This window comes from Emys orbicularis, chromosome 4, assembly GCF_028017835.1.
Source record: "Emys orbicularis isolate rEmyOrb1 chromosome 4, rEmyOrb1.hap1, whole genome shotgun sequence".
Taxonomy (NCBI): domain Eukaryota; kingdom Metazoa; phylum Chordata; order Testudines; family Emydidae; genus Emys; species Emys orbicularis.
In genome coordinates, this window is record NC_088686.1 from 48,199,984 (window position 1) to 48,225,778 (window position 25,795).

The 25,795-nt window shown below is 42.3% G+C and overlaps 1 protein-coding gene across 2 annotated transcripts in view; it reads right to left on the reverse strand.

Moving 5' to 3' along the window:
* The window catches only part of LOC135877161 (signal recognition particle subunit SRP54-like), a 73,394-nt gene that overhangs the window by 13,107 nt on the left and 34,492 nt on the right, over positions 1-25,795 (reverse strand). The window contains exons 1-2 of one of the 2 annotated variants that reach the window (XM_065402518.1): positions 19,033-19,166; positions 4,766-4,945 (exon numbers count right to left, since the gene is read on the reverse strand). The exons of the other annotated variant lie outside the window; for it this stretch is intronic. Of the exons in view, the coding sequence (XP_065258590.1) occupies positions 4,766-4,945; positions 19,033-19,125 (273 nt within the window). The 5' untranslated portion in view covers positions 19,126-19,166. Of the gene's footprint in view, positions 1-4,765; positions 4,946-19,032; positions 19,167-25,795 lie in introns of those variants that run through there. 2 annotated transcript variants of the gene reach the window in all.

Here is a 25,795-nt window from a genome sequence, read left to right on the forward strand (position 1 = left end):
CTCTCCTGTAACAAGACTCCTAACCTAGGTCTGAGTTACTGAAGTCCTCAAATCGTGATTTAAAAACCTCAAGGTGCAGAGACTCCTCCAGCAAGTGACCCGTGCCCCATGCTGCAGAGGAAGGCGAAAAACCTCCAGGGCCTCTGCCAATCTTCCCTGGAGGAAAATTCCTTCCCGACCCCAAATATGGCGGTCAGTTAAACCCTGAGCATATGGGCAAGACTCACCAGCCAGCACCCAGGAAAGAATTCTCTGTAGCAACTCAGATCCCACCCCATCTAACATCCTATCACAGACCATTGGGCCTAATTACCTGCTAATAATCAAAGATCAATTAATTGCAAAAATTAGGCTATCCCATCATACCATCCCCTCCATAAACTTATCAAGCTTAGTCTTGAAGCCAGATATGTCTTTTGCCCCCACTACTCCACTTGGAAGGCTGTTCCAGAACTTCACTCCTCTAATGGTTAGAAACCTTCGTCTAATTTCAAGTCTAAGCTTCCTAGTGTCCAGTTTATATCCATTTGTTCTTGTGTCCACATTGGTACTAAGCTTAAATAATTCCTCTCCCTCCCTGATATTTATCCCTCTGATATATTTATAAAGTGCATGGCCTTGGCTTTGCTTTGCCTTTACTTCATTGTCTGACCAACTCACAGATTATTTATGTACTATTTGTATTGTAATAGCACCTGGGAACCCTAATGATGGACTAGGACCCCACTGTGCTAGGTGCTGTACAAACACGGAACAAAAAGAATGTCCCTGCTCTAAACAGCTTGTAATCAAGATACAAACAAGAGACAGGCAAACAGATGAGGAAGTACAAGGAAATGAGACAATATTGGTCAGTAAGATAGACAGTGGTCTGAGCACATCAGCCACCTAACCACTTAAGTCTTTTGTATGAAACAAAAACAAAACAAACAAAAATTAAGGACATTTTTGGAGGAGGATAATGAGGTAGTTTTGCAGATTCTATGGGGAGCTCCTCCCAAGCATAAGCAGCAGCATGAGATAACGAACAAAGGTGCTTGTTTGAAAATTTAACAAATGGGTGATGGAGGCTAGCATCATGAGCCAATTGGAGGCGAGAGTTGACATTTTGATAGTGAATGAGAGTTAACAGGTAGGATAGGAAACATCACAAAGGGCCTTGAAAATAAAAACAAGCCAGCTTATGTTTGATGCATACAGAAGGGAAAGCCAGTGGAGGGATACAAAACAGAGGCATCATGGTCAAAGCAATGAGTTAGGAAAATGATCTTTGCAGAAGCATTCGGAATGGGTAGAGCAAGATTGCATTTGTCAAGGCCAGAGAAAAGGACGATGTAGTAAAACAAGACGTGAGATGATGTGAGCCTGGATAAAAGTTTTAGCTATGTAGATGGATAGAAAATGCCATATCTTAGAGATGTTATAGAGAAAAAAAAATCAGCAAGATTTAGACAGTCTGGATATGAGGACCTAGAGAAGTGCAAGTCCACAGTGATCGAGAAATAAAGTAGCAGGGAAGGCTTGAGGGAAGACTCAGAGCTCTGGTTTAGCCATGTTGAGCATGACCTTCTGATTAGACATCATTGAAGAGAAGCCAGAGACAGGCAGAGATTTTAGTTTGGACAGAAGGCGGCAGGCCTGGAAGTCATCAGCATAGAGGTGGCAGTTGAATTTACTCATGAAGTTACCTAGAGATAAGGTGCAGAGGGAGTAGAAAAGGGAACCAAGGAGAGAGTCCTGTGGAACCCACACTAAGTTGGAGGGGGGAATGAGGAGGATCCTCTGGAAACAACAAGCTGAAGGAGCAATTAGAGAGGTAGAAGGACCCGGAGAAAACAGAGTCAGAGAAGCCAATATTTCAAGGAAAAGAGGATGGTAGATGGTGTCAAAGATGGCTGATAAGTCAGATGAGGGTGGAGTACTGGTTCTGGGTTTTGAGTAGGAAGGGGTAATTAGAGAGACTGGGTTGATACGGTTTCTTTTCCTCAGACCTGGCTATTTTTTCAGATAATCTTTGAAAATCTAAACTTAAAGCTTGTCAGCTAAGGGAACGTGGTCATTTTCAGTTTAGTTCTAAAACATTCAGTAAGTGTTTTGGCTTAATTATAATTTCTCTGCAACATAAAAAAAATGTTTCCCTCAACTCAATAGAGGAGCTGTAAAGATGCCAACACCAGCTGGGCTCCAAAATTTTATGATGTAGAATTTCCAAAGTACTAAATGTACCATAAGGTAAATTGGACCAGAAGCTGCTATTATTTGCAACATAGTTTTTTGTATCCCAACTGGGATAATGAGTTGTAGACATGCTGGTCCGAGCAAACTGACTATTTATTTGTGCGTATAGAAATCCTACAATACAAAACATTTTTAAAGCAGCTGTTTTTGCCAAAACATCACAGCTCAGCTTGGCCTAGTGGGTCCTCAACTCATTTGGGATACATAAAACATACTGCAGATAATAGCAACCCTTCATCTAGTTTACCTTAATTGAAGTTGTTATAATGAAGCTTCTTCCATAAAAGAAAAAAAAGGAGTGAACAATAAAGCATATAGTGCTCCACAAGCCACAGAATTCTTTTAATTCAAAAAATTAATAAAAAACTAAGGATTACATAGTAATTTGGGGGTGGGGAGAGAACCAATCTCAATTTTGGCACACTTCATGTTCCTTAGTGTACACAAATTTGTAACAAGGAAGCAAGAAGAGGAACAACTCATACTATTTCCATCTATCATGCATCTTTGAATGTACTTTGAAAATGTGCCAGTTTGTAGAGTGGTGTGTCTCTGGGCTTGTGCACACTTACATTTTATAGCACTCTAACTTGCTGGCTCAGGGGTGCGAAAAATCACCCCCCGAGTGCAGCAAGTTTGAGCACTTTAAAGCGCTAGTGTGGACAGGCTCCCAGCGCTCACAGCTATTCCCCTCGTGGAGATGGATTACCAGGAGCTCCCTCCCAGCACTTGCGCATGACTACACTCACACTTCAAAGCGCTGCTGCGGGAGCGCTCCCGCAGCAACACTTTGAAGTTTCTAGTGTAGACGTAGCCTCTGCCCTCACTACAGCTAACTCTCCAGTGCCTTCCCTCAGCACAGCACGGATGGGAGAGTGCTATTCAAAGGAATACAAGAACTGGCCACTGCACTTTTCTTAAAGGCTTTATCCAAAGCCCATTAAATTCAGTGGAACTCTTTTCACTGACTTCAATGGGCTTTGGATCATGTGCTAAGAAGTGGCTTTCTGGAGTGGACTGAAAAGAAAACAATCATTTTGTACTTTATGTAGGGGAAGGCAGTTCACCTGTACTCCTAACCTTGCATACAATGTCCCATCACTCATCCTGGCCTGGCCTCCTGCTGATTGCAGATAGTTTGGAACATTTAAATGAGAGATTTGCATTGGAGAAGACCTGGATAGATTTTGAGTGGCTGGGGATAACTTTGACTCAGAATAATACCTGAATACAGGCATAAATTTGTGACCTCCTTAGCCAGTACAGAGTGACTCATGCTGTCCTCCCCACAGATTCCTTAAAGAAATAGGATATGAGCAAGCTTAAGAACTGCCCTTTACTTAAACATGTGAATAGAAACTTAAAGCATTTTTACTTAATATACTGTCATTTTTAATAAGTTGCACATTTTACATGTTTTTGTTGCTTATCCCATCCTATGTTCACTCCAGCCAATATTCATGTTCCTCTTTCCCAAATGAAGACAAGCTTCAGCCCAATAATAGAGAGCTCAAAGCTACAAATCCACTATGGATTAACTCCACAGTTTCCCTTGTAATTTGCATTTGTCCCAATTTCTGTTCCCCACATACCCTCTTCCCCTTTGCTGAAGTTCCAGATCTCCAACCTGGCCTCTCTCATATCCACAATTTCTCTCTTTCCCACCTAGTTTAACTCAAAGCCCATGGAAAAGACAAATGTGATCTACAGCCCCTTCCCACAGCTACCCTCTAATTAACCAAATCCCATGGCAACAACACTTCTTCAGGAAGAAACAAGCAGAATATCCATACCAAAGCCATGAGCCTCCTTGTGGGTGCCCCACCAGTAAAGCTCTCCATTGGAGTCACATTTCTTTAAGATGTGATGGGTGTATTGACACAGTGGTATGATTGTGTGGTTAGTTCCTCTAATGTGCCATCACTTAGTGGCTAGAGCATGGTAGCACACACTCCAATGAAGTGAGATAAGCAAGCATCTCCTCCCCCGTACCTATACTTCCTGGGTTACAGACACCACAGTGAACTTATTCAAGACAAAGTATTAAAGACAGTGTTCTACCCTTCCAACACAACATGATCAGGAAAATATGGATCGTTGAAATAAAATGTAGATGTTGAACTTGATGTAGTCTAACAACATACTTTAAAATATATTTTTGGTATTTTCTGAAACACCTCAATTTTTTATTTTATTTTATTTTATTTAACTTTTGCAAGTTCTTTACTGCTCCCTTTTATTATACTGAGTTGCTCACCGTGTAAACGTGGGGCGGCTGCAGCACCCCTGCATCCCTAGTTCCCGGCCTATGTGAACGCCTTAACGGTTAACCATTTAACCGATAGACTTTTAATAGGTTACATGGTCACTATTTTTAAACCCTATTTACATCCTTAACTGTAACTAGCTAAAATAAAATAGAAGTCAGATTTGAATAATTATTTATGTTTCTTCCAAGTGCAAAAAGTGGTCATCACTTTTCCAGTAAACGGCAAATAAAATAAAGAATTATCTGTAACAAACCTACAGGATCAATAGAAGGTAAGAGGTCTTTTTTTTCTTGCACCGGATCTTCCTCTTCATCTGTGCTATATTCTTCCATGGTTTCTCCACTTGCAAAGTGAATGACCCTTCTTGGAATTTTCTTGTTTTTTCCTATGATCCCCAGTTCCACATTCTCAAAGCCTCTATCGCCATTTGAGTGCAGCTGTAACAAAGAAAATAATGGTCTCAAAAACACAGCTTCTGCAGGATAAGCAGTGAAACTGGAGGTTTGGTTCTCACAAATATCACAAAATATCTGTCAGCCAGTCTGAAGTACCTTACTAGAAGTAACAGAGATCATTGAGAGCTTTTCTGAAGATTGAAGTGGAGTTTTTTTTGTTTGTTTTTTAAGTGATGCAGCTGTAAGGTAACATTTCCCAAACTTATTAAAGCTGAGCTCCCCATTTCAAGAAAACTAAATTAATCACATTCACTTCAACCCTGCCTTCTGTTATTAGAGGTCTACCCAAAATGAGCCAGTCACTGAAGTTATATTGTATAGATCTTCACTACACAGCACATCCTTTCTTTTCTTTACATGCTTTGGTGAACAATGGAATAGTTAATGTTGACATTTAAAATATCATCATTGGCATCTGAGTTAACACTCATTGAAATGAACAGAGGTCAGATTTCTTAACTGTTTCAGGCTCTTTGCAAATTCAGGCAGACAGCTCTCACATAACACTCAATTCATGTTTTCAAGATATCCTTCAAAACCATGAGAGCTAGAGAGTAACTTAAAAAAAATTAAAGTTGAGACACTGAAAAACAACTGAAAGGCCTGTCCATGCTCTCTCTCCCTCCCCCAAATACATACACACACACACACACACACACACACACACACACAGTTTAGTCCTTCAGGCCTACCCCAAGGAGGGGTCACAACCCATGCTTTGAAAAATGCTGTTGTAAGAGATGAAATCAGGATAGAGTGATTTAAATCAAAACTATTTAAATAACAGATTGTCATCATGACCTAAATCAGCAACCATACAACCTTGATTTTAATCATGTTTTGTATTTGTACTTGTTAGTTCTTTTCCTAAAGAAAATAGTTGATTCTCACTGGTTGGTAACTATAAAAACATGTTGATTTGCAACTAGACTTTACACTAAATCTGTGGCTTATTCTTTTTCTAACCAGGAGGGATACACTGTGCCTATAATTTATTTAATTATACAGCTCAATTTCAATTAATTTTCATTTCTTATTTTTTACATTTCTATTATGTTAGAAAACAGTCTAGTAAATAAGTGCATCATTTGCTATTTTACTTGCAATATGTGCAATTAAAAGAGCTCAAAACAGCATTTTAATTTTTGTATTATTATTAAATAAAACTACATTAAATGTGCCGTACACTAGAAAAGAAGGTTATCAAAACATGTTTTGCATTTAAGAATCAACTGATTTATTAAACTAGGAAATATTAGCTGTAGTTAGTGAATTGAACTGACTGTTTCTGGTCTCGCCATGTCCTTCCAAATTATAGAAACAGTATATCTCATCCTCTCATACTTAATTTTCATTCATATATTGGAAGAGGAAAAGGAGCTTTTCAGCTTTTTCAAACTCCCAATTGGTATCTTAGGGCTCATCTACACTTGAAATGCTGCTGCAGCGGTGCTGCTGTAGCGCTTCAGTGTAGACACTACCTACGCAGATGGGAGGGGTTCTCCCATCAGCATAGGCAATCCACCTCCCCAGGAGGCAGTAGTTAGGTCAGTGGTCCCCAACGCAGTGCCCATGGGTACCATGGCACCCGCAGGGGCATTTATGTGTGCCCACCTAGTGACACAGTGTGAAAAGTAGTGCCCAGCAGGGGAGAGAAACCGCAGCCCCGCGCCTGCCGGGAACAGAGAACTCCAGGGCTGCAGGCGCCGGTGTTCTCTGTCCCTGGCAGGCACGTGGCCGCGGCTTCTCTCCGCGCTGCCCAGAAGTGCCAAAAAAAAAAAAAAAGCGGCTCGGACTGCCGCCGCCCGAACTGCCAAAGCACAAATAAATAAATAAATTAGCCCAAACTGCCGAAGCAGGAAAAAAAAAAAAAAAAAAAAAAAACCCCAAAAAACAAAAACCCGCTCGGACTCTGCCACCCCAAGAATGGACGGAATGCCGCCCCGTAGCATGTGCCGCCCCAGGCACATGCTCGCTCCGCTGGTGCCTGGAACCGGCCCTGTATGTGAGTGTTCTTCCGCTGCACTGATACTGCTGTTTACTTGTGCTTTGTGATTTATTACTTTAACATTGTGCCCCAAAATGAGTGGTTCAAATAAAAGACAACGTACGTATTATTTCAACACAGAGTGGGAAGAATCCTATTGTTTTATTGAAAATAAAGGGAAATGTGTTTGCTAATTGTGCGGTGGTACTGTTGCAGTGCCGAAAAAACAATGTCGAATGCCATTTCCAAACTAATCATAGCTCTTTTGACATTAGCCATCCACTTAAATCTGAGTTGAGAAAGAAGAAAATTAATCAACTCAAATCAAACCTATCTGCCCAGCCATCTGTTTTCACTAGACAAGTGGTAAAGTCTAAAAGTGCTACTATTGCTTCCTTTAAAATTGCTCATCTGCTTGCAAAGAAGAAAAAACCCTTTCAAGATGGTGAATTGTTGAAGGACGCATTTTTGACTGGTGCTGATTGCCTGTTTCAAGGATTTTCTAACAAGCGTGAGATTTTGTCGGCAATACAAGACTTGCAGTTATCAGACAACACAGTTACGAGGAGGATATATGCAATTTCAAGCAACATGCAAATTCAGCTAAAGGATGACTTGGAAATATGTGACTGGTTTTCACTGCAGTTCGATGAGTCGACAGATATATTGGATACAGCGCAGTTGGCAATTATGGTGAGGATGGTATTTAGTGACTTCACCGTAAAAGAAGAGTTACTAAAAGTATTGCCTATGAAAGGGCGAACAAAGGGTGAGGACATCTATAATTTATTCAAATCATACGCAACATCAATTAATATGCCACTACACAAGCTGTCTGCGATCACCACTGATGGGGCACCAGCATTGATGGGCAGTGCCAATGGATTCATTGCACTCTGCAAGAAGAATGAATCCTTTCCGAACTTTATGTCTTATCATTGCATTATCCACCAAGAAGCTTTGTGCGTCAAAGTTCTTTCTTTTCAACACGTTATGAATGTCATTATTTAAATAATTAACTCTATTCGAGCGAAACCTTTGCAACACCGATTTTTTAAGGCCCTGTTGGAAGATGTTGATGATAAACAATCTGATCTTATCTTGCACACAGAAGTACGATGGCTGAGCAAAGGTAAAGTTCTTGCACGTTTTTTAAGCCTAATTGAAGACATCAAAGAATTTCTGAACTCCACAAATCAGAACTTCGAGCAACTAGAAGACTCCAGCTGGTTAATGGACTTGGCTTTTCTTGCCGACATCACTGACAAATTGAACATTTTAAATCTTGAGCTCCAGGGAAAAGACAAACATGTGGCTCAAATGATAGGTTCTGTAAAATCATTTAAAGCAAAACTGATCTTGTGGATGTCACATATGAAGAAGTCGTCTCTCATACATTTCCCAAGTATGAAGAAAATGATATGTGACAGTGATTTTAACCCATCACCATTTGTTATCCACATTCAAATACTTCTGGAACAATTTGAAAAGAGATTTCAACAGTTCACCATCATTGAGCTATAGTTGCCTTTCTTGTGAATCCTTTTACTTGCCAAATAGAGGTAACAGAAATGGCTACATCAATTGCGAGTCTCATTCAAGTAAGAACAGAAGACGTGGAACTGGAGATTTTAGACCTTCAAAATGATATTGTTCTAAAATCCTGCGCAACAGATGAAAACTTTTGGAATATGGTTGACCGAAAAAAGTTTCCTGCCTTAAAAAATGTAGCATACAAAATAAAATCTTATTTCGGTTCCTCTTATCTATGCGAGGTTCTGTTTTCAACAATGAACATTATAAAATCAAAATACAGATCTCAGCTTACAGATGCCGATCTTAACAATTGCTTACAAACGGGAATATCATCCTACTCTCCCAACTACGAAAAATTGGCTGAAGAAATCACACTGACTTTATTAGAAAAACCATGTGAATTAATGATACCTATTTTCCATTAAGTGCTGATGAGCGCGTATGATTAACTTGTGTTTTAACTTTTTTTCATATTTGTTTGTTTGTTTATTGAAATCCAGATACAAGTAACAATACAAAGAATAATTTTTAATTAACCATAACTGGCTATCTATGTTAAAGTAAGAATAAAAAATATATTTGGACCAGCAGTTCAACAATGTTTTACTTTTTTAAAATAAATAAGATGAAAACTGTTTATGATATTTATTTTGTAAAAACTCCTTAATTTTTCTTACAGGCAGATAAAAAAAGCAAATTCACATGGTAAGGTGAAAGAGTAATTGACGGATAATTTAATTAATACCTTTTTACATGTAAAATTACCTTTTTTATCTTATAGATTCATATATTATGTAATATTAAATATGATGTTTTTCATATTATTTAATGTACAAATACAAAATAAGCCTTGAAAAATTGTTGGCGCCCGCCACACTCTTCTGAAAACATGAATGTGCTATTGGCCACAAAAAGGTTGGGGACCACAAAGCTAGGTCAACTGAAGAATTCTTCCGTCAGTCTAACACTGTCTACACTGGGGGTTAGGTCAGCTTAACTACGTTGGTCAGGGGTGTGGATTTTTCACTCCTCTTAGCAACGTAGTTAAGCCAACTTCATTTTCTAGTATAGACCAGGCTTTAAGTATGAATGAGCTAGTCACTGAACTGAACTAGTTGAATAAGCTGAAATGAAGATAATATTCTCTCTGCACCTACAGAACAGGCTATTGCTGTCAAACACTGGTTTAGCACATCAACAAACTCTGGTTCCAGGTGCTCATCCAATGACTTCAACACGTTCAGTGGTTTGATTCTCTTTAAAACTTGTCAGCAAACATTACTGCTTAATTTTTTTTTTATCTATTGAAATCATTTAAATTAAATAAGTTTAGGCCTGAACATAAATTGTCAATTTCAAATTTTAAAATAGGCTTATTTAAAACAAAAAACCACCAACAACCACAACCTACCGTATATACTCATTCATAAGCTGAATTTTTTTTAGTAAAAAAGGGAAGCATCAGAGAAGGGGGTCAGCTTATGAACAAGTATAGAGAGGGAGAGGTGGGACACAGCCCCTCTCCTGCAACAGAGGGGGAAAAGGAGAGGCAGCACAGCCAGAAGGGAAGAGGCGGGGCCAGAGTCTCTCCGCTTCTGGCCACGCTGCTCTCCCCACAGCCTCCGAAGCAGCTGCAGCTCCAGGGCTGGCAGGCTGCGCCTGTGCCGCTCAGCCCCACCCGCCAAGTAGAAAGTGTGGGGGTCCCAGGCTAGGGGTGTGGTCATGTGGCGAGTGGTCACAGGGGTTACTCCCCTGATCCCCATCTTCTCCCCCCCCAAAATATTTCCCCACTAGTTGCTGTCCCGGCCCGTCAGGATAAGTAGCTGGCGCGCCGGGACACTTTGTTTACTTAGGTTTACCTCCGTGCCTGCTGACGCTCGAGGTAAACAAACCGTCTCAGCCCGCCAGCGGCTTATCCTGATGGCCCGGGAGCCAAAGTTTGCCAACCTGTGAATTATAGGGTCAGTTTATGAATGGGTCATAAACATTTTCCAATTTTATTTAGCCATTTTGGGGGGGGGGGGATTGGCTTATAAACGAACCGACTTATGATCGAGTATATACGGTATATTTAATTTTAAATTTAAAAGTCCAATTTAAATAAAAAATGTTTTAATAATCTATTTTTATCCACTCTGGATTAAACTAATTCCCTTTTATACAGATATCAAAAATATTAAAACAAATCCAGATAGTTAAGTGTATTATCTACATTATTATTCTTACTTTTTTTCCCAAAATAGATGTTAAAACTTCCCTGTTCTACTTAGTAAACATTTTTTACATCTCAAATGTTGCACCCTTGCTTCTCCCACAAGACCACAGCTAAAGATAGCAGAACTAATCTAACATCACCTTTTTAAAATTATGTTTCCAAGTCATTCAAACTCACCCAATAATATGGTCTTCAAAGATCAAATTTTTATAACAATCCCCAATGATAACATTACTTCCATCCCAGAACAGATATCGGTTTGAAAATGAACTGCAAAGATTTGGAAAAGCAGGCAAGTCTCAAGATCAAACTGACACACAATGTAATTCTAAATAATTCTGAAATAAGTAAATCACAGCACATAAAAGAAAGATAGAAAGGTGAACTTTAGGGTACCATCAGAATTAACTGTTAAGCAGACATCTTCCAACACACATGCCACCAAACAGAATTCCAGTGGAAAGAATTTCACGCTGCTTTTATTTCTCAACAAACTGAATTCAACACCTCAATCCCAACTACACCTCTACCCCGATATAACGTGACCCGATATAACATGAATTTAATATAACGTGGTAAAGCAGCGCACGGGGGGGCGAGGCTGCGCACTCCAGCGGATCAAAGCAAGTTCGATATAACGCGGTTTCACCTATAACGCAGTAAGATTTTTTTGGCTCCCGAGGACAGTGTTATATTGGGGTAGAGGTGTACTTATAGAGAAGATGCCAGCAAGGAGATGAGTTTCCATACACTTAATAGGACTGCATAGATCTGTAAGTTTTAGACACATTTTCACAACAGAAAGAACATACTAGGCCCTTTAGAGACAGGAAGACAAGATCTCTGACATGAAGAGCTAGCAATCTATATGGGCAACATACAAGAATGGTATGCAACAAAAAGCAATATGATTGAGCAGTTGTATGCAGTGTTGGTCCCAGGATATTAGAGGGACAAGGCAGGTAAAGAGTTGGTCCACCTTGTCTCTATGATTGAGCAGTGACATTTAGAACACTATTTGTTAGCTACATGAATGGAACACAAAAACGTCCACATACATAAAGGCTTACAGAAAACAATAACATACTATACAGTGAAAAAATCCAGCCTATTATGTTGTGAGAGAGTCCCTCTACTCTACAAAAATGTAGTTATTTAAAATATTAACCAAAGCCAACAACAGGAAAATTCATCACCATACTAATGCTCAAAAAACAAAAATAAAAAATCCTTACAGTCACAACACGGCTGAACAAAAGACGAGTTTCTATCGGGTGGCTTGGAGGATTCTTTCCACCAACAGAATCAAAATGAAGTCAGATACAAACAGGATCCATATCTTTAAGATGAACAGATAAAATCTCTTCTGCCTTGGCAGTAGAAAGCCTATTAGTGCTAATGCAGCATAATTTTAGCTGTGTCAGTCCTAGGATATGAGACACACAAGATGGGTGAGGTAATATCTTTTATTGGACCAATTTCTGTTGGTGAGAGAGAGGAGCTTTCGAGCTGCACGGAGCAATTCTTCCAGTCTGGGAAAGGTACTCCAAGTGTCACAGCTAAATGCAAGGTGGAACAAATTGTTTAGCATAAGTAGATACACACACTAGATTTATGGTTTATTACTACAATCTATAACCCACTAACCCTCCCTCTTTTCTTCCCATGACTGCATGTGTGTTAAGGGGCCACTCTACCTTGAATGGTCACTTAGCACATATACTAACTACTCATGCTAAACAAGCAGTTATGCATTTGGTTTGTAACAGTTGTCAATTTTCCTTTGCATGTTTGTGGCACAGTTTACATATAATTAAATTAAAGCGGCAGTAGTCTAATCTAATGGGTTGTTTGGGGTTTTTTTATATTCAGTGAAAATATTGTAATCCTGCATCCCAATGCCCAGAGCCACTCCCCAAAATTCCAGGATCTGGAAGTTAAATTTGTGGATAAATAAGTTTGTCCTATCTCTGTAAAAGCACAATGAGAAATCCCTGTCCTTCTAACATCACTTCCTGTTAGTTTGTTTTGTTTGTGTAGTTACGGGTTGTGGGGTTATCCTTAAACTAGTCCCTCACAATTCACCAGTAACATTCTGTTGAATAAAAAGACCGTGCCCTATTTTGAAATTTTAAACACTGATCAGTATTTATGTAAGTAACACACACATGTATTTAAGACATAGGAGGTAACTCTCCTGCGCTACTTGGCACAGGTGAGGCCTCAGGCTGAGTACTTTAAGAAAGATGTGGACAAATTCAAGAGAGAGTCCAGAGGACAGCAACAAATATGATAAAAAGTTTAGAAAATCTGACCTATGAGGAAAGGTTACAAAAATTGAGCATGTTTAGTCTTGAGTAAAAAAGACTATAGGGCAGGGGTCGGCAACCTTTCAGAAGTGGTGTGCCGAGTCTTCATTTATTCACTCTGATTTAAGGTTTTGCGCGCCAGTAATACATTTTAACGTTTTTAGAAGGTCTCTTTCTAGAAGTCTAGAACATATAACTAAACTATTGTTGTATGTAAAGTAAATAAGGTTTTCAAAATGTTTAAGAAGCGTCATTTAAAATTAAATTAAAATGCAGAGGCCCCCGGACCTGTGGCCAGGACCCCGGCAGTGTGAGTGCCACTGAAAATCAGCTCACGTGCCGCCTTCAGCATGTGTGCCATAGGTTGCCTACCCCTGCTATAGGGGACCTGATAATGTTCAAATATACTCAGGGCTATTATAAAGAGGACAGCAATTGTTCTCCATATCCACTGAAGGTAGGACAAGAATTAATCAGCTTAATCTGCAGCAAGGGAGACAGGTTAGATTTTAGGAAAAACCTAACTATAAGGATAGTAAAGCACTGGAATAGGCTTTCAAGGGAGGTTTTGGAATCCCTGTCATTGGAGGTTTTTAAGAATAGGTTAGACAATACTTGTCAGGAATGGTCCAGGAAAGCATACTTGGTGCTGTCTAAGCACAAGAGGCTGGACTAGATGACCTCTTGAGGTCCCTTACAAGCCCTACATTTCTATGATTATATAAATTTTAATAACATTTAGACTGTTCTATATCATAGCATGTACTAAATGCTTCACAGACATGCAAGACAAGTCCCTATCCCAAAGATTTTACAGTCTAAACAGACAAAGGAAAAAGTGGGGAGAAGAGAGAAGACAAACCAATTAATTTTTTTACTATTACATTCAGGTTGTATGATCTCAGCTTAACTTTGATAACTCAAAACCTAGTGTCAAAATATTTAATGTGAAAGTGCTTAGTCTGTATAACTTCACTGTCTTGTGCTATTGCAAGACTAGCTTCAGTTCTTTCACATCCATACAATTATGAAGTCAGGGATGAAATCTCTTGAATCTATCAAGAATGTATTCCCTCCACTAGTTTAAACAAGAGATCTAGTAAATACTGCAACTGTAAAGCCACATGAATCTCATTTGAAAAGACACTGCAGCACCAGGAAGTAAATCAATTTTTTTCCCCAACGGTTTTGCTGCACATTAACTAGTAGAAGTTACAGTGTAAATCCCCTGTAAGTCTAAAGTCTGCATACACAGATGCTCTTCTTTATTATGTTTTCCACTGTTGTTGTTCTCCTTTCCCCATCTCTGTGCTTATAAATAGTACAAACACTTAGAACAGAAATGGCTAGCTGGCAACTCATGAATGAGGTCTCCTACTAATTCTCAACTCATAGGTAATCTATTTTGAAAAATGAAGAAAACCTGTTTGAGAATCATAGAATATCAGGGTTGGAAGGGACCTCAGGAGGTCATCTAGTCCAACCCCCTGCTCAAAGCAGGACCAATCCCCAGACATTAAACTAAACAGGTGCATTTGAAAAAGTATTTATTGAAACAGCTTTTCTATTTTGGCTTCTTTTAATTAAAGGTAAAAGATGACCTTAACATCTAAACCAGGAGTGGGCAAACTTTTTGGCCCGAGGGCCACATCTGGGTATGGAGTATCAGGGGGTAGCCGTGTTAGTCTGTATCTACAAAAACAACAAGGAGTCTGGTGGCACCTTAAAGACTAACAGATTTATTTGGGCATAAGCTTTCGTGGGTAAAAACCTCACGAAATTGTATGGCGGGCCATGAATGCTCACGAAGCTGGGGGTTGGGGTGCGGGCTCTGGGGTGGGGCCAGAAATGAGGAGTTCAGGATGTGGGAAGGGGCTCTGGGCTGGGGCAAGGCGTTGAGGTGTGTGTGGGGGGTGAGGGCTCCAGCTGGGGGTGCAGGCTCTGGGGTGGGGCTGGGGATGAGGGATAGTGGGTGCAGGAGGATGCTCCGGGCTGGGACCGAGGGGGTTCAGCGAGTGGGAGGGGGATCAGGGCTGGGGCAGAGGGTTGGGGTGCAGGAGGGGGCCAGGGGTGCAGGCTCTGGGCGGCGCTTACCTCAAGCAGCTCCCAGAAGCAGCAGCATGTCCCCCTCCGGCTCCTGTGTGGAGGCGCAGCCAGGCGGCTCTGCATGCTGCCCTGTCTGCAGGCGCTTGGGGCAGAGGCAGCGTGCAGAGCCGCCTGGCTGCGCCTCCACGTAGGAGCCAGAGGGGGGACATGCCGCTGACCCCACTCCCTGGCTGGAGTGCCGGAGCGGGGCAAGCCCCGGACCCCGCTCCCCAGCAGGAGCTCAAAGGCCGAATTAAAACATCTGGAGGACTGGATGGGGCCCCTGGGCCGTAGTTTGCCCACCCCTGATCTAAACCTTAACATTGCATTAATTACACAGAAGTCAGTAAATTCTAAGATAGGAGCTACAGTAAGGGCTACTGTGGAAACTGTGTATATGCATTACAATAGGGCTCTTTGTTACATATCCACACAATGACAACGCAATACACCATAGAAATTATAATAATGGAACTGCCCATTTGTCTGCGCTACTCCTACAATAAAACTGTAATGATTCAATATTTATTATTTGTGTTTAAATTCTACTTTTCCACTACTCTTAAATGTATGTATGTAGCCTTGTGCACCGCTACATCTATAAAGTAAAAATCCTACAATCTTAATATTTAATTAATACAGTAGTTTGCTTTTAGTGTTATTCAAATTCCATTCTTAAGAGGTTCATATCTCAAAGAAATCAGTATCTAAACAATTTAAGAACATGTGAAGTGTGACTCAGACTAAATTAGTACACCTTGAAGGGGCTAAATATACCAGTGGGTTATTATGCTAGCTTTTCTATTTGCATACCTGAGCTCAAATTTAGTTTGGATCACAAACAGGAATTAATTTAGTATTCTCATCTCATTCTCATTTGTGCACATCATAAAAGCATCACACAACCAGCAGTTTGCTAAGAACAGTAGCCCAAGAACAGAATAGCAGAAGCGATAAAGACCTGGCAATTCTTTGTGCTTGAGATCTTCAACATATATTCCTTGCTATGCATCCACACAGCTAAAACTCTCACCCAAGCTCACATCAGCTTGTGTATGGATCACTACAATGACCTCTGCTTCAGCCTTGACAAATGCAATCCTCCCCCACTCATATCCATGCAGAATGCTAAGGCAAAGATCATTCTCCCAGCTCAGCACTTTGACAATATCACCTCACTCTCTGCATCCAACCACTGGCTCCCCCTTCTCCATCAAATCACATTATTTGTCTTCAGCTTCAAGGCCCTTCTCAACCTATCCCCTATCATCTCTCATATGCTTTATTAAGATGTCAACTCCCGTCTCTGCTCTGTCAGCCTTCACCACCTTACTTCTTGCAAACAAGTACCTTTGTGCTCTCTCCCACGCTATCCCACAAAATTGGGAGCAGCTTCTCGTAAACATCTGTGAAGCTACTTCATTGTGCTCTTTCAAATCCCTTCTTTAATAGGACACCTGCACAAATCTGGACAATGGTTAGGCTCCTGACACACTGAAACTGCTGCCTATTATGCTGGCCAATACAGTCTCATTGTTTCCTCGTGCTCCTGTCTGTAGCCATCTGTCTCCTGTCTTATACTAGATTGTAAGCTATTTGGGGCAGGGACATTTTGTTCTGGGCTTGTACAGTGCCTAGAACAATAGGGCCAGGATCCGTGACGGGCTCCTAGGTGTTACTGGAACACAAATATAATAATAGCGGACTTAGGTGCTCTGGCAGAGCTGCTATACTTGCTATAGTCTGACTGACCTAAGACAGTGCTACAAGACCTCCTCAGTTTCACATGTACTCAATTCACATACTTAAAGAAAAATGCCAAGAGAAAAAAGTAATATGGAAACCAGGGCTGTGCATCAATCTTTTCAATCCATTAGCCTCATCACTTGTTCAGATCAGAAGTCCCCTAAAATTCTATACCAAAGGATGTCCTTACTTTGTTTCAGGTAAAACTTGTCAACCTACACAAGCCTCAGTATAGGACAAAAGACTTAAAATGAGGGTAAAATAAAGATCAGGGAGCTTAAAGAAGCACTGAAAAAGTTATCAGGCTTTAGTGAGAAATATTTCCATACACACTGCCTCCTAATGCCTTTATTGATCCTATTTTCTTTTGTTGTTGGGGTTTTGGGGGGAGGTTTGCACCTTTATTAAATTCAGTTGAAATATTAAAAAGTGTTCTACTGAGGGCAGCAACCACCAAAACACAAGAAGTGAAAACAGCTAGAGGCTGGCTATAAAAGCGAAACTCTGTGAAATGCAAAAAGAAAACAAAGCATGAAGTAGCGAAAGAGCATATTACTTTTGGGGTTTTTTTAATGTTCACTTTTGGTCATCTCAGATGTCACTAGTAGCAGAGGTAAGGAAATTTGTCAGGTTAAAGACTATTTTTAAGAAGTAATGTCCCTTATATGTAAGATGGCTATATCTCAATACACTTGCCAAGTTAGCACCACAACTTGCTGAAAGCTGAAACTTGTCTGAATTTAAAATGTATCAAACTCATTTGTAACAGGCATTATTTACTAAGTGAAGCACAAGAAATCTGGGCCAGTGCAGATATGTATGAAGTGTTTAAACTTCTGAACAAATGAAGTGATTACTATTCTAGTATAAAATCTGAGACAGGTAAGAACCTAGTAAGCTTCCAATTTCCCCAATGCTACTCATGAGCCTGGATTCTGCAAAACCTTCCATGTGCAGAACTCTTAATGAATTCACTGGGAATTCTACATTGGAGGGCTTGCAAGATAAGGCCTGTGAATCAGGTATCACTTGGGGCCACCACCTCCACGATGCTGCTGCCCCCTGTTGTAAGAGATTAAAAAAAAATTGACAAGACACACTCTCACCCCAGCCAGTCATCATTAAACCAAAGCCACATATTAAAACTACATTGACTTCACTTGCACACCCCCACCCAGCTACACTGTTTAGCTAGTTTTGCCAGAAAAAAGTCTTTGTTCACAACCTAAATGGAATGAAAACAAATTAAAGCTCTATTTGAAAAAAGAAAAATCATGCAAAAGCATGACAGGCGTTGTAGTAAATGGTTGTGCTGCTTTGGCAAGCAAGAAAACAAGACGTAAGCTAGGAAGAAATACTGAGCTTCTCACACTTAAACCAAAGTCCAAGAGACATCTTTTGCCCTCAATCCGACCCTACCAACCACTTGAGAGGAACCACTTGCCATCAGGTATTAAACTCTACAGAACCATCACCTGTAGGGTTACAAATAAGCCTTGACAAAAGTGGGCAGCCATATTTCAAGTCAATCATGCAGTTACTGAAGCAGTGATTTATGGAAAGAGGTCCAATTTTCTAAAGGTGGGAGGAGAAGCCACAGGAAAGGGCCTTCAAGCTATACATTACAAGGTAAAACAATGTTGTGTCTATATATATTTGACAACTATTTTGAGCCACGGGAAGAGGCAAGTAACGTCTAGGGCTTTGGGGGCTATTATTACCATCGAAATAAACAAAAATTTTGCAGGTATGTAGCATCTTCTACCCAAGACTCTCCAACCAGTTTACAAACATTGATGACCTCAGCCTCACGCCAGCCCTGGGGGACAGGGAATCACTACCCTGTGGTGGCACAGGCGGGGCACTGAGCCATGGAAAAGTGATTTGCTGAGGACCACCCACAGGAAGCGCTGGAAAAAGAACCCAGGAGTCCTGACTCCCAAACCCCCTGCTTTAGCTACGGACCCACGTCACCCCCCTTTGCTCCCCTAGGGGCCGGGAAGCCTCTCTGCGGTGGGCAGCAGCTGCCCCATTGGCCCTCGGAAGAACAGAGAATAGGCTCCGGCCAGTCCCCCCCATGGGTGGTGTTGGGTCACCGTGGCCCGGCCCGACCCAGCCCAGCCCCTCCCTTGTACGGGGCGGGGGATGAGGGCTCAGGCAGTGCCCCAGCCCCTGGGGAAGCCGGTCTCACCTGCTCCTGCTCCATGGCGCGGGGGGCAACGGCGGGTGCGGTCCCGGCTGGGGAGGCGCAGTACAGGGTGATAGCGGAGAGACCCTGCTCCATACCCCCGCCAGACCACAGAAGCGGCGGCACAGGCCGAGCCAGACTCCGCCGGGCCCTGGGAAGTGAGGTCACGAGCGGCCCCGCCCGCCGCACGCACCCCCGGAGCGCAAGGGCGGGTGGAGAGGCCGTTGCCAAGCGACCGGCTGGGCCTGGCACCTCCTGTGGCGGAGAGTCCCGCAACCCCAGATATCGCCCGGCTGCACAGCCAGGAAACCCCCCCCCCCCAGTCGGGCCCCCGCCGCCAGAGGACCCCCCCCAGTCGGGCCCCCCGCTGCCAGAGCGCCCCCCCCCCCATAGCCGGGCCCCTCCGCCGCCAGAGACACCCCCCCCATAGCCGGGCCCCTCCGCCGTCAGAGACCCACCCCCACAGCCAGGACCCCTGCTGCCACCCCAACAGCCAGAAGCAGCCAGACACCCACCTACCCCCACAGCCAGGACCTCTGCCGCCAGACACCCACCTCCCTAGCCAGGCCACCCACACCCACAGCTGGACCACATGAAGTCACTACCACCCATCTTCACAGCCAGACCCCTGTATAAGTAGAATACACTTTGATGTGGAATAATATTTTAATTTAGGTTATTACAGCATTGTTATTTATTTTCTTAGCAGATGCCCTTATCCAGGGCAACTTACAATGCATACGAAGTATTATAGTTAAGCACAAGTACAAAAAATGTTTACAAATAAGAGCAAGAGATTGTGTTTGTTGTCATCGTTGATGTTTGATTGTTCTTAAAACAAAAAAATAAAACTTGATATTTTTAGAACATTAACTCAATTAATACCCCGTTCTTGATACAATATGGTAGTAGACTACAAATGCAGAACAGAGCATATGTTTAAAATGTAGAGTGGGTATACTAATGTAATACTGTAGCAATAATAATGAATATACTGTAACTGTTTACTTATCAGAAAAAGCAGGCTGCCATTGGTCAGATGACACTCCCCTTAACAGCAACCGTTGCTTAGGAGGAACATAGCAAATGGGGAACAGATATGTTGCTACTAATGAGCATCTACTGTACCCACTTCCACTCAAAGAGAGCAGAACCCCTTGTGACACTGGTAAACCTGGTGCCAGCTCTTGTCAAGTCTATAGGCATCAGCTGAGCACTGACAGACTGTTGACACTCGGTACTTCAAAGTAACACCCTGGAACCTCCATTTTTACCACTGTGATATGATTGTGATATGCAGGGCCGGTGCAAGGAAGCTTCGCGCCCTAGGCGAAACTTCCACCTTGCGCCCCCCCCCCCCCCCCAGCCGTGTGGCAGCTCCCCACCCCAGCTCACCTCTGCTCCGCCTCCTCCCCGAGCACGCTGCCCCCACTCTAATTCTCCTCCCCTCCCAGGCTTGTGGCGCCAAACAGCTGATTGGCGCCACAAGCCTGGGAGGCGGGAGAAGTGGAGCAGCGACGGCGTGCTCGGGGAGGGGGCATAGCAGAGGTGAGCTGGGGTGGGGAGCCCTGCAGCAGCTCCCACCCCCGCCCTGAGGCACCCCCGCGGCAGCTCCCCACGCCCCCGGCCCAGGGAGCCTTGCGGCACCTCCCCACCCCAGCTCACCTCTGCTCCGCCTCCTCCCCGAGCACGCTGCTCCCACTCTAATTCTCCTCCCCTCCCAGGTTTGCGGTGCCAAACAGCTGATTGGCGCTGCAAGCCTGGGAGGCGGGAGAAGTGGAGCGGAGACCGCGCGCTCGGGGAGGAACGCTGTAAAAAAAATTGGGGGCAGCGCTTTTTGGTGCCCCCAAATCTTGGCGCCCTAGGCAACCGCCTAGTTCGCCTTAATGGTAGCACCGGCCCTGAGCCTACAACATTGGTTTGGACCAGGACAGAAAAGCCTGTGAATAAAGAAGAACAAAAGAGTTCTGGGAGGATTAAATGAGTTCTTCTTTCAAGAGAGAGAAGCCGGTGTTATAGAGGGGAACCAGACAGACACAGAAATCCCACTAGTAGTGTCTGAAGAAGTTAGGCCTGCCTAGCTTACAAGTAGGGAATAGTAAGAATTTAGGTAAGATAGACATGGGTGGTTAGACCATTTGTTGTTTTAAAATCCTTTTTCTTTAAAGGCTTTATTCCCACTGCTAAAATAAATACTGTGGTTTTCAGAATGCTGCATGATCATATATACCACTGGTCAGAGACTTCCACAGAGAAGAATCACAGGTGCCAACCTCAGATGGAGATACTGGGTAAGCACTGTTGATACACAGAGTACTGTAGCCCACTGCCCAGTCTAGGAGGGGGGAGAATTATGGAATTCTGCACCCAGCACTGGTAAAGGTACGAAGCCTGACACCTGAGGGGGAGCATGTAAAGAGACCAGGCAGGCAAAAGAGGTGCAGCTAGCCCTGTAACTGAGACAGGATGGTTTAAGGAAGAGCATAGCTGCTGCAACCACCATTACTACAAAGGCAAGAGAGGCTGGAGAACTCTGACTCCCTACACACACACATACTGTACAGAATTCATGTGTGGGCAGGGGAGAAGAGTACAAGGGCTGTGTTATCTATATTTAGAGACAGTTATCTTCATTACATGTGGCAAGGACCCCAACTGTAATAGAAACCCACATAAGCTTTGTAGAAGGGTACATTGTAAGAGTAAACAAATAAACAAAAATGGAACAACAGCTTGAAATGGTGCAGGAGATAGAAACTTGACAATTTTCTTCAATATCTATAACCTTAGGTGGAAGACTGCATTTCTGCTGGCAATAATGGATAGGATTGTAGAGCATTCAACAACAGAGATCCATTTAGGTCATAATGATTGGTTGTGAATTCTAAAAAGAGCTATTATCGCCTTTTTAAAGATGTATTATTCCACGGACCCCACCTCTAGTGACTTAGGAGAGTAAAACTGAATTAGTGAAAGAAAGAAAACCCCAAATTATTATATTTACAGCAACTGTGAAGTGCTCCCTAAACTTTCAGATAAGAAAAGTATAAAAATCCCTAGTGTTTTTGTTCAGATAAAACTGAACAGAAACGCTATGATGAGCACTATATAGGAAAATAAAAATGACTTCACCTCTATGTTGCCAGTTTAAATCCTACTTAGGTCAGTGCTAACAAAAAAAGTATTAGCTATGCTCAGGGCTTAAATTCAGCTGGAGCTGTCTGGAGCAGAGCTCTGGTAAATATTTTCAAACCTGCAGGAGCCCCACTGCCTCCCACAGGGCTGAAGCCCTGAGCCCCAGTGCCCCTCTCCCCCCCATGCTAAAGCCCCAAGACTCTCACCCCACAGCTGAAGTCAGGAACCCCGAATGAGGCAGTAGAGGGGGAGCCTCCGGGAAATAATCTCTGAGAATTTAAGCCCTGGCTATGCTCAGCAGATGGTGTCAGCAGCCAGTTTGCTGCCCCCTGCCAGTACTATAACCATAGCCCTTGTACAGTAGCATTGTGCCTGGCCTTCCACCAACATGCCCACTAACACAGGAGGTTAATATGTTTTAATTTAGCAGTGTATTGAAAGTCCTAATGAAGAGTAGAAAGGCTGCTACTAGGAAATTAAGAATTCAACATCATGCCAAATGCTTGCCTGCACCCATGCCCTTTAATAGCTGTTTTGTTGCCTACATGAATTAATTATCCAGTTGCTAATGAACAGGTGTCTGTCCACCATTACAACTGCTTCCTGTGTTGGCAATCTCAGCAAAAAGGCTAAAAAATGAATGTCATGGAAACTGAGTTACTCTTTCATCCTTTGAGATCGAAGCTCACATAAGAGCTGCGTGTACTCTACCCATTTGTGAAGAGAGTGAAAAAGGGAAGTTTACCTGATTGTAATGGTTGTTCTTCAAGATGTCTGATCCCTATCTGTGTTCCACTGTTCGTATGCATGTGCTTCATGCCTGAGTCTGGAAATTCTTGCAAGAAGCATCCATTGGTCCATGCCTGCACCTTGCTCTCCTCATTCTCTGCTCTGAGGGCATAACAGACAGTGCAGACCAACCGCTTCGCCAGGTCCTTCTCTACCGTGAATCCAGACATAATCCAAAGCAGAGAGGAAGGAGGGCAGGTAGTGGAATACAGATAGGGACCACACATCTGGAAGAACTCCAGTTATAAGAGGGTATGTAAATTCTCTTTCTTCTTTCAGTACTGGTCCCTATGTGTATTCCACAGTGGGTGACTGACGAGCAGCACTTCAGAGAGGAGGAGTTTGCAAGGATGTAGGTGGTATGACTGCTTGTAGAACTGCTGTCCCAAAGGATGCATCAGTAGAGAAGGCTTGGACCAAGACGTAATGTCTTGTAGATGTCTGGATGGAACTCCATCTTGCTGCCTTGCAAATATCAAGCAAGGGTGCCTTGGGAAGTGATGCTACTGAGGCTGCTTGTGCTTTCATAGAGTAAGCCCTTACCCCACGTGGGTGGTCAGGGGGCAGATGTGCCAACTGATAAAGCAGGATACATCCAGAGATTAATTTAGAAATTCTTTGGGAGGAAATAGCTTGTTTTCAGATTCATTCCACAACAGCATTCTCTCATCTGTTTTGTCCTTTGCAGGTAAAATGCCAATGCTCTCCTCACATTGAGGGAATGAAGCCTCTTCTCCTTGCGGGAAGCATGGAGCTTTGGGAACAACACAGGTAAATTGATAATCTGATTTATGTGAAATTCCAAAACCACTTACAGGTCAATTTTGAGTGTAGTCATAGTGAAAGTGTCTTTATGGAATATTGTGTATGGTGGGTCTGCCATTAGGGCACCAAGTTCACCTACCCCTCCTTTTAGGAACCTAGACATTACTTGGTGAGTTGAGTCAGAGTATTGGTGGGTGACTTGTTGATTGCCACCAGGTGAACCTGTAGCAAGCTAAGGGAAAGATCCATCATCTTGAGGTTAAAGAGGTAATCCAAGATAGTGGGAATACTTGCTGTTTCTGGAGACACGTGATTCTGCTGGGTCCAGAGAGAGAAACTCTTCCAGTTGGCTAGATAACATTTTTGGGTGGAGTCCTTTCTGCTATTATTGAGAATGGGTTGTACAGCTTCAGAGCAGGAATGTTTTAGGTTTGACATCCATCCAAATACCAAGCAGTGAGGTGAAGAGCATCCGGGTGAGGTGACTGACCTTGCTGTTCTCTTGAGTCAAGAGATTCAGGAAGAGCTGAATGCTGATGGTTGGATGGGTTGATATTCCTAGGAGATTTGGTAACCAGAACTGCATGGGACATTTGGGCATGATGAGGATGACTTGTGCTCTGTCCTGTCAAATTTTCCGAAGAACCCAAGGTAGCAGTGGAATAGAAGGAAAGGCATAGTCCAAGTGGTTTGTTCAAGGGAGTAGGGAGAGCATTGTCTCTGGAGTACCAGCCTTGGGCTCCTCTGGAGCAATATATGTTGCTTCTCCTGGGAGGCAAACAGATACAAAGTGGGAGTTCCCCACTGAGTGAAGATGCTGTTTACCACAGAACAGTGTAACTCCCATTTGTGATTGACAATGAAATGCCTGCTGAGGCTGTCTGCCAGCAAATTCTGAGCTCCTGGGAAGTACACTGCTGTTAGGGTGATGTGGTTCCTGATACACCAATTCCATAAGTTGACTGCTTCTATACATAGGGACATGAATCTTACTCCTTCCTACTTGTTTATGTAGAATACGGTTGTCTTATTGTTCCAGAAGATTTATGTGCATTCTAGTTTCTTGGGGCATCTAAGAGCCCTGCGCTGCATGAGCCCCCCAGCTGAATAAGGAGGTGTCTATAATTATCATCTTGTCAGGGATAGCAAAGGAACACCCATGCACACTTGTCCAGGACCTTTCCAGCAAGTCAGTTGAGACTCTCACTTTGATGGGAATTGTCACTATGGTGTTCGTGCTGTGTTTGCTTCATGTAGATATTGTTCAAAACCAAGCTTGCAAGGCACAGAGGAGGAGTACAGGGTGGGTAAAAACAATTTGTTTGAAAAAATTTAAAAATCAGATTTAAAAAAAATTTTTTTTTGATGTTTCTATTTAAATTATAATAATTTTTTCTTTTAAAAAATAAATCTGTTTAAAATTAAATCTGAATTAACAGAAAATATGTTAAGGTCTAAACTTACTATAATCTCTTATAACATTTAAATAAAAAATAAATATGCTGAATCCATGTGCCTCTATCAAAACCTTTGAGTTAAAGCCTGTTTTTCTATATAAAGGAAGAATCAGGGGAAAAAACTTCTAAGTTTTGAGGTCAAGCTTTGTAAGTATGACATAACTGGTCATGTACTGTATAAAGGGCTTCTTTTGTTTAATAAAAATAAAGTTTATATTCTGTTTTGTGTGTTTAATTAAATTTCATTTACCATCCTAATGTAGCTTGATACAAATCATGACTAAAAAGTTATTTTTTTGTAAATAAACAATATATCATTCATGATTTTCTAACATACTAAAAACATACAATTAATTAATAAGAATCTGAAAATATTAAGCTATATAATTGTGCACAGGGAGATAAGTCCTCACCCTGACTAGGTCTAAGGTTGCTCCTATTAATTCTGTAGTCTACATCGGAATCAGGGTAGACTGTTCCATGTTTACACAGATTCCCAGGGATGCTGGGAGATGGAGCAGTGACAAGGCCCATGTCAGTATTTCTAGGCATGTCCTTCCTGTGAGAAGCCAGTCATCTAAATATGGGAAGATGATGGAGCTGCCCCTTCTGAGCTGTGC